This window comes from Coptis chinensis, chromosome 2 (assembly GCF_015680905.1).
Source record: "Coptis chinensis isolate HL-2020 chromosome 2, ASM1568090v1, whole genome shotgun sequence".
NCBI lineage: Eukaryota > Viridiplantae > Streptophyta > Magnoliopsida > Ranunculales > Ranunculaceae > Coptis > Coptis chinensis.
Window position 1 is genome coordinate 36,802,510 of NC_141457.1, and position 10,375 is coordinate 36,812,884.

Below are 10,375 nucleotides of genomic sequence, written 5' to 3' on the forward strand. Positions count from 1 at the left end.
ATTGTCAACATAATCTATAATCGTCTTTGATAGTAACCAAATGGTTAAGGACACAATAGTTCATCAATTGGTGCTATTATCATCCATAGACACTTTTTGTTTTTGCATTCCATAAGTTCTCTCCAAGTTCACCAGTTTAGCACCTCAATAATGGTTTATCATTCTTGGAGAAATAGACGCAAATTAAGTTCTCAACAACTTGAAATAATGTTAACTCCAAGTTGTAAGATAATATACATACTGTACATTATAAATTATGTTATCAAAGCAAACCACGAACTCAGTTTTATTAGTGGAAGTAGCAAGGTAATTTTTTTTTTTCAAATAAGCTAGGGTTAGGCAGACCCCCACTTGTATTAATTCAATGTTTCCTTACATAAACTTTTCCACTTGCATCCTCATTTACAATGTTTTGTAAAGAAAAATCTAAAGGATTTGCAAAGTGTATAATATTCAACTCATGATTTTGGACTAATCCAGCAAGGTAATCAACTACCCAATTCACTTCCCTAAAGACATGTGAAAAGGTAATGTAACTAAAAGCAACCTTTTTCCTTTCAATAGCAGCCACCACATCTCTGCAGTACCATGGGGGTTTCTCTAACTTGTTAATAGCATTAATAGCTCTCATGGAATTTGATTCCACTTCTACCTCAGTAAATCCTTCGAGTAAACATCTCTCCAAACACACATCAATAGCATTTAGTTCTTGGAAAATCACTGATCTTTGGCCTCCACCACCACTAAAAGCTGCAACAACTATACCTTCTTTGTCTCTCATCACCCCTGTAGGAACCGTTATTTCAGAATGCAAATTTCTACAAATCGCGAAAACCATGTGCAGCGGAATTAATGGGTTCTCATGATTTTGGATAGAAAATATACCTTTGAATCAGCTGTGATAACTCTGAGAATCCAATAGCTATGAATCTGAATCAACAATCAACCCCTTGATCTTCTGTTGTATTCCTTTAGAATAGATTGGGCATTGTGTGGGCAATGATCTACCAACCCCCTTCTTTCTCACAAAGCTAGATCCAATTTTGGATCTATCTTTTCTTGCCTCTCTTTTCAATCCAGTGAATAGTAATTTCAGCCAAGAGAAAAAATATTCTATCTATAGGCTACAACAGGGACCATGAGGAGAAATTAGGGTTGGGCCTCCTGATGGGTTTGGGCTTCCCATGTTAGCCCAGAACACACGGCCCAAGTCCGTCAACAAATGGCTTATTCCACTAAAGGCCATTATTGCACTACCGCCCTAATCCCAAATTACGTGTCAGCGTTTATGGGCTCCATATTATATGCTCGTTGATCTCCTCGTGTTTAAGATATCGAATGTCCGTTAATTAAGTCAAGTTACTGACAACTACATTAATCAACTTCTTATGTCCTTGAGTAGTACCACTCAACCTCATTGTCATGTCGGAATAAATCCACCTGCTGGGTTTACATGACAATCATTTTGAGCTCCTCAAGGGGACATCATCAACCCGACTTCCTGCGGGTCACAGATTCCTTCTATAATCAACAGCACACCTTACATACAATGTCATTACCCAATCCATCGAGTTTGTTGATTCACAAATGAATCTCACTCATTGATGATTTAAATCAATGTACAATGCACGTAAGTGCCCGTTATAATATCCAGATTAATAGGACAAACATCCATAATAACAGAGGTGTTTGTTCTATTATATAGTCATTATAAAGAGAAACAACCTCACTTGGTCCTGTTCAATACACACAAAGTGTACTAGTGTAATCCTATAGTCAAGATAGACTAATACCAGATTATACTACAACCGTACCAATGGTTTGTCCAAATCCATCTAGGTTGTGAACGATTACTTATACTTTATAAGGTACTGATGATATGATCTTCTGTGTGTTCACACCATATCATCTACAACATAAAGTATTAGACACATGCAACTAATAACATATATAATATGTATAATATTTTCCCATATGATTCTCATTCAAAATATAAAGAATTAGAGTTAATACAAAAGTAATGCTTTTAATATATAACCCTATCAACCCCCAATGATTTGGACCATTGTTGTTCAAAGCCCCATCAACATTTGCTTTAATTCTATTACCCATTGGAGGAGTCCAGGAGCAATTCATTTCCACCTACTGCTTGAATTGAGTGGTTATATTACGCATGAGAAAAAGATTTCTAACAGTATTAGTGTCTCTGACACCCGGTCTTAGGACTTGTAGGTAATTCCTCAAGTCTCGTACCATCTTGTGAAACATTGCCTCTGATGGTTTAGAAGTTTGTTGAAACTTTCTGTCATTCCTTTCCTTCCAAATGAAATTAACCGATCCATAAAATAAAACTTTATATATCTCGCCCACATCTATTATTTTGCACAACCTTAACAGGGAAGCCCATTCGGGATTTGCACAAAATAAAACTTTATATATCTGTTGTTAGTCGAGATGCCTAGCAGTCTTTTCACTCTTGAGAAAAAGTCTTTAGAATATTGACACTCAAAAAATAGGTGAGTAGAGAATTCTCTACTGGAGGAGCAGAGACAACAGACAGACTGTGTAATTATTTTCTTTTGTATTAAACTGTCTTGTGTGGGGAGACTGTTTGAAAATAGCTGCCAAGTGGTGAAGGAATGGCGTGGCATCACCCAACGTCCCCAGACCATTCTATACCATCTTTTCTTCTCACGTTCAAGTGACAAAGTTGCATATACGTTGTTGGAGGAAAAAAGTCCACTATGATGTGGTGTCCAGACTACGAAATCATTGTCAAGGTGCTGATTTATCTCCACTGCCATTATGCTTCCCTTCAGTGTTGGAGCTTCCAGCCCTTACAGTTCATCATTCCAGCTACCAACAGTCATGAGAACATTCACTTTAGAGTTCAGGGGGAAATTCCAAGCAGCAACAGCCTCTGCATCTTAGATCAGAGGAGATCGAGAACAATATATGTCATGCTATAGAAGAGTGTTTTCCCCATTTGCTATCAAATACTTGACAAACTTCTTTGCAACCACTCTAGTGTTCAAAACATTCCTCTAAGTCCACAAGCAGTCTTTTGGTATACTCATGGTCCAGAAGAACTTTTCCTTAATATGATGTTTCCAAGTCCAATCAACCCAAATGGTGTCCTCTCTTGCCACCAATTTGAAGATTAAACTACAATATGCTCCTAAATATTCCACCTTTATAAATTCATAACTCCTAATCCACTCTCATCTTTGGGTAGACAGACTATACTCTAACATGCTTGGTGATGGCCTTTCTTCATGGTTGTACCAGTCCATAGGAATTGTGCACATATTTTTTCCACTTGTTCAAGAACAGTTATTGGGAGAATAAAGGTTCTCGAGCAATAAGTGTGGAAACAAATAAGAACTAAGTTGATCAATTACAATCTACCTGCATGAGAGAACAACTTTGATTTCCAGTTTGTAATCTTCTTAGTGATCTTCTCAACAAGAGGTTGGCATTCCCCTATTTCCAATCTGGCAGAAATGAGTGGGAGTCCTAGGTATCTCACCAAGGGTTTTACAAGTTCCACCCTCAAGAGTGTAGCCAAAGCTAAAGCATCTTAGGTGGATAAGTTTCAATGATAGTGTACAAGCATTTCCCAGAGAGCTGCAAGTGAAGATATGGACCCATATACCAAAAACCATTTCCGGTTTGGGTAAGAGTTCATATGCACGTAAGAGACGCGCTATGAGAGAAGGCTGGTGCTTGAATTGTCAAACACCAACCTGCCCCTGTCTTCAACCTCTTAGTGATAATTCTATTTTTAAAGTCTACTTTTGTCTTCATCCAGCGTGCCGTGCTCATCTTCATCGAGTTATTTCACCCTCAAGTTAGGATTAACGTACTCCAGTCTTTCAAAAGTTTTGGGGATCTGACTTAAAACAACCCACCTTTTAAAATTTAAGTTCAAAAATTTAAAAAAAAAAAAAAAAAAAAAAAAAAATTAAATTTTTCGTTCTTTTGTTTGTATATATTTCCCTACGTTCTTTTTGTTCCCTCTACTCGTAGTGATTAGATTCTAACACAATCTAATTCACACGAGATTTCCTTCACGCTATAACTTATGTCATCTGCGCTCACCAAGGCGTTCTTTCCACTACCTGTTTTCATCCACCGTTGGATGTGAGTGTACCGTATATCTTTGCGTAGCATTTTCGATGTTGATCGTTTTTGGTACCTCACGGACGAGCAACAAAGCGTGGATCTGCATTTCAAAATGCTAAGGATAGGATCCTACATAAGCAAGGAGAAAGATCTTCTCAACATTGCGATGAGTTACGCACGGATTCTGACTTGGTAGCTCCCTAGTGTCCGTATAGATAGATGTTTCTTTACTTTTAGCACTTATATACAATTGCATATCTATTAGTGTAATTTTAATTTTATCTGCCTATTTAGTTTTTCTTATGTGGAATTTCATATATAGTTGATTAATTACGTAACTTACTATTTAGATAAACCATGTATCTCTCGTTCTATATCCAACAACCCACGCTCCAAACTTGTTTGAGAGTGGTATATTTTCAACGCGAAGAACAGAATACAAGTGTACTATCGTTTTGGCTCATGTTTCTATGGTAATCTTTTTCCTTATCTCTTCATACTTTGAGGACAAAATATATTTATGTTTGAGGGTGGTATAGTAATATTTTGCAAAAACTAGGCATTTCTTATATTAGTATATTTCTTTCTTTCTTATAATATTTTAAAAAATACCAAAAATATTTTTATGTTTAGTACTAAAAGTCTTGTTTCATTTTTCTATGATGAATAAATACTCTAGAAGTCTCATTATAGCAATAGAGATGTATAGACTTCTAAGAATAAATAAGAAGACAAGACCCTTTATGCTAGATAGAGGAAGTTTGTGAGTACCTTCTCTGGAAAACTCTCACGAGGCTTAAGTTCGTCCATTAGGGAATTCCAAGTGGTTTAAGGTCTTACTGCATATGGTCAATGCAATCGCATTCCGCGAAAGGAGATTAGTATAATAAATCACACATTTGTGATCTTAGTTTTATCTCTTGAATCTTTGCTTGAAGACAAGCAAAATGTTGTTTGGGCGTTGTTAATCAAACCCCAAATATGCGATTTTATCTCTTTACATTACTGCATTATAGTCATTCTTACGCATAATAAATAGACAACTCGTAGCTTTTACTGCCTTTTGCAGGTTACAGGTCTTTTCAGATTACTTATCGTAAGAGATGCACTTTAGCGCCAAAAGGAGCTCTATTAATTAAAGTTGTTTAGAAAGACTCGAGCTTATATGAGAAAGTGCTGAAAAGTCAAAGTCAAGGTCAAAGTCAACAGTCAATGGTCAAGAACTCAAACCCAAAAGACTGAAGTTGATGTCCTTGCATTGTCTCAAAAGTAGCCTTGCTTAACCCTAGTTTGCTCAAGAAGATAGCAAAAATCATAAAGCAAAAAGGATAAAGCAAAAAAAGAAAAGTAAAAAGCAAACACCATGAGGTGTCCTACATCTAGTGGAGGAGGCCAAATCAGTAATTTGTAAAAGGGGAACTATATAACCCAAAAGTAGAGAGAGAGAGAGAGACCTAGAACTAGTCTATGGTCATTAGGAGTAGTGTAGAATTTTAATTCAAGTATTTTATTTTCAAGTATTTTATTTGCTTTATTTCATTTGTTGTTTATCAAGTTCTTAAATCTAAAGTTGTTTATCAAGTTCTTCATGTTCTTCATTTCAAGCTTTTCAATCTTGTTTTTCATTCTCTACAAGTTCATCTTCATTCAAATCATTTCAATCAAGTTATTCTTTTTCATTTCAAGCTTTTCAATCTTGTCTTCATATACATGTTTTCAAATCCATCCATTAAGTAGAGTAGAGTGACACTACAAAACCAAGAAGCTACCTTCCCCTCTTCACCAAACACTTTCCATAATCAACACACAACTTTCCATGGTGAACCTTAATACCCACCACAATCTACAAGCTTCAGTACTCAACACTAGCAATCCATGGTAATAATTTATTTAGATACTAATATTTAATTATATTGTTTTTTATGTTGTTTACACAGACTTGGTATTGTTCGGTGCATGTTAGTAGTTGAACTAGCTAAAGGAAACAACTATTCAGTTGTATGTTTTCTCCTGTACTAATTAAGCAAAGGCTGTGTTTGTTCTTTTTGGTTTTGAAATACATTTTGTTGCTAAGACTTGTTGTTGTTTATGTTTTCTAAAAAAGGCTTGAAATAATGCATCATATATGAAGATTGAATGCACTATCACTGACATTGCGACACGATTGTACATGTTCTAATTACTAACATATTCTCTTGATTCTCTTGATACTAATATTTAATTATATTGTTTTTTATGTTGTTTACACAGACTTGGTATTGTTCGGCGCATGTTAGTAGTTGAACTAGCTAAAGGAAACAACTATTCAGTTGTATGTTTTCTCTTGTACTAATTAAGCTTTAAGCTGTGTTTGTTCTTTTTGGTTTTGAAATATGTTTTGGTGCTAAGACTTGTTGTTGTTTATGTTTTCTAAAAAAAGCTTGAAATAATGCATCATACATGAAGATTGAATGCACTATCACTGACACTGCGACACGATTGTACATGTTCTAATTACTAACATATTCTCTTGATTGTCATTTGATTCATCTTTGGTTGAGTTGTTGAATCATTCTTGAGTACTTAAAATGCTTAGATGGGTTTCTTCAGTGAGCAATCTGCCAATTTGAATATCAGAGGCTTACTAGGTATTTTGAGTCTGTTGCACAGTTACCTTATTGTGCATAAGCCAGAGCCTTTGTAAAACCTTTGTAACTGATGTGCCAAACGCTGTTAGTCAAGGCTTACTCTTGAAATGGTTAGGATGTGTTACTAAGTTACTAAGTTTAGGATAGACTTTGTAACATTTTTGGTGGTGTTAGTTATGTTGTGAGTAGGTTAAATAAGTTGTTAATTTATGATCAAGATTCGTGAACTTGATTGGCAGATCATTTAGAAGCATGTCAAGATTCAAAATATTGTTGCAGCTACTTAGTTTCTCGATTTGGTTGTTTTTGTGGTATAGTTTCATTGTATACACGATTTAGGCCATGTATAGAAATATGCCTGAGGTCTTGTCCTCTCATATCATAATGCAAATTAGTCTAGTACTACTAAGTATTACATTACATATCATTTTCCTTTTAGTGTTGAATTGTGTATATAATGTGGAATTATAGCTAAATTGTTTTTGCCAGGTTTATAAGTCCAACGAAATTTAATGATAATGGAAGTAAGCTGGTTCACAATTAGATCAAACTAGAAAAGACAAAGCTGTAATGAAGGTACTTTGCACAGCCTGCATTAAGTAGTATATGCCTAACCATATTAAACATTAATGGGGAAGTGTAATACCTTGTGTGGAAACGCTTGGACTTGGTAGAAGTTGGTAAAAGCTTTTGGTGTCATATCTACTCTTGCTTTATCAAAACAAGAGTTGAATCTTGATTATATCCACGTTCAAGCGCAAACGGGTTGAATTTTTGTAGAGATATTCTCTATGGTTAATATATTATATGTACAAAAAATTAGTTTTTAAATCATTTTGTAGGTGAAGTTGTGAGTTGTTTTAGATTTGGTACTTAGTTTGATACTTATTTTAAGGTCTTTTTAGGAGAATATATATATATATCTCTATTAGTAAAATACACCATAATTAACCTGGCCTTTTAAATTAGACCAGCCTTTTTTCTACCACCTAATACCCCTGATTAAATACAAAAAAATATTATTCAATGTCTTTAAAAAGAACTATTTCGTCATTTAATTTTTTATTTCTATTTATACCCTTCAATTACAACACACACACAAAGGAGTTTTATGTCAATTCAGGGCAAAAACCAAATCCACGCCTATATTGACATGTACGCGGTGTTGCATTGCCATTAATATCCACTTAAATACCATTAATACCCACTTAACTACTATTAATACTGAGTTCTTTCAACTTCCCCTCCTTTCTGATCCTATTTATCCCTTCTCTCCCATCTCTTCTGTTTGGCATAAATTTTTTTTCAACTACTACTCTCATTCTATTGCAAACTATATTTTTGTCTTCCAAAATGTGTGTTCCCATTCACTCAGAAAATGGCAGACGTCGAAGCAATAACCAGAGCAGTAAGATTTTTTTTCCACGTCGTATTTGGGCTTGAGCTCTTATAGTTTAAAAAGTTGAAGTCTGAAGGGGAGAAGTCAGTCAGTAAAGAATGGACAGCAGTGGTGGTGAGGTAAGAATAAGCGCGGAGGAGTTTCTTGCAAAACTTAAAGATGACGGGGATTTCGATAAACCACGTCTCAAAATCATTCAAAAGCTCAAAGAAAACGTATCTTCTTTACCCCACCCCTTTCTTATGGTTTAATTCAATTATTATTAATTTTATGTGATGGAATTTCGTTACATTGGTAAAGTTGGTTGATGTTATGTATTTTAGCCGAACTACGGAATAATATTGTCTTGAAAGTGAGGCAATTGGCAGCACTTAATCGTGAAAGAGCTGAGAATTTGAAACCTAGACAACTTTCGATGCCATTCACGAAGAGATTGGGTAGGCTCACAATGGGAATATAGGCATATAGCCTTTGTTTCCTGGTATTTACTACATCCAGAAGTACATAATAAGTTCTTGATGTTTGCTAAGCCAGTTGTTTGTTGTAGGACTTCATGTTTCTCTTATATGATTGGACATAATGATGTTTAGGATTTAACCATTCTGTGATGTTATTTACAGAAACACATTGATGGGCCAAATATCTGATGCGTTGTGGGGAGTGATTAGATCAACTGATGGGATGAAAAGTGAAATCAACAACATAGTAGAATCTGTATATAATAGGTTATTGAATGAAAATTTGTAATTAGAATTAGGTATTGATAAATCTGGTTTTAAATAGGTTGATTCTGCTGTGTTGTTGATTTCTTTGTAAGAATCAGCTAATTTTGGTGGGGAGTAGTTTCTCAATCCCACTAAAACTCGTATGTTGTAGGGAGCCATAATGCATTGTCATGATTCATGAATGAGCCAGTTAGGATGACTTTAACTGTTTGTCAGTTACTCTTTGAAGGATTGGTGCATTTTCTGTACCTTGAGGTCCTTGGAAGTATGCGTATTCAGAATTTCAGGTGGAAAGCAAATTTTAGACCACGCTACCCTACTAATATTTTACAAGAAGAATCTGGTGAAGCACATAATTCCTTCAGTCAACATGTTATTCTCACATTGAAGCTTCGTTGCAGATCATACAATCGACTACAATAAAAGCAAAGCTGCCGAGACTCTTTCACGGAAGGTTCTTTCTACTATTAGATTTTGGGTTGCTAGGAGAGTAACTCTAATTATTCTCTGTCTAAAATTTGATGTTATTATGTGCTCAGGCTATCCGAGCATTTGTCTCAGACGGTGCGGGATCTGTTTCCTATGCAGGCAAGTTATTAGCACGGCGCTGATTTCTACTACATTGAAGTTACAAGCATACTACTCTTCTTGGTTAATATTTAATTTTCGTGTAGGCCCAACAAAACTGTTTCTTCTTGTGAGAGCTCCTGCCACTTTCAATCTTCCATTGCATTTCCTTCCTAAATGCGACTTCAGATACAGTCAAAAGGTATCAATGTTTTACCAAGGGGATAATTATATGCTTTTACGTGTTCTGTGGGGATTAAAAGTGTTATAATCGTCTTACCTCTATATCCCTCTGTTTATCTTTATTTTATATACTCTAACAACACGGAAGATGTGATGCTTGATTGTCACATGCGGTTTATGTAAATATTGTTGGACGTGTCCGGATTAACAAGTCTGTCAGCCCAGCAAATGCCAAGGGCTCAACGCATGCTTGCGTATTGATTTTATTCAGCGACAGTTTCAGCTGGTTAAAATACAAAAAAATTCAAACGTTTCTTACCATGTGTAGAGTTGGTGTCCCATCTCTGCATGCGCCCACGATAATGGGGCTATATAATCATAACTTGATCAAGTTGCGGCCTATAACTTGAACTAATTAAATTCACCCTATTTATCTAATGTTTTAAGGAAGTGAAAAAACAGCTTAATAAAACAAAATAATCTTTAAATAGGTGCTCTATCAGAACTGATCTAGATTGTTTGACATATTTAGCAGTAGCATCTAAAGATGAAAAACTGGTAATCAGATGCTGCTTCTGCATATTTGGTGTTTACCTAAATTAAAGCTATCAAAATAAAATTGTATGGTCTCCCTTTACACTAAAGTCACTATTATGAATGATTTTTCCAGGTTTGAGAAATAGGTTGAAAGGATTGATTCCTTCTTTTACCTTTTGAACTCCTGCTGAGGGCAGAGCGCTTGGACAAGG

At 35.4% G+C, this 10,375-nt stretch overlaps 1 protein-coding gene across 1 annotated transcript; it reads right to left on the reverse strand.

The window, feature by feature from the left end:
* Positions 1 to 361: 361 nt before the first annotated feature.
* Positions 362 to 781, reverse strand: LOC147515923 (uncharacterized). Its single transcript, XM_086593102.1, has one exon. The coding sequence runs from the start codon at positions 779 to 781 to the stop codon at positions 362 to 364; it is 420 nt and encodes a 139-aa protein (XP_086449228.1).
* Positions 782 to 10,375: the final 9,594 nt, after the last annotated feature.

Excerpts from the sequence above, each read along its gene's own strand:
- LOC147515923 (XM_086593102.1), bottom strand. The coding sequence starts at position 781 with ATGAGAGACAAAGAAGGTATAGTTGTTGCAGCTTTTAGTGGTGGTGGA.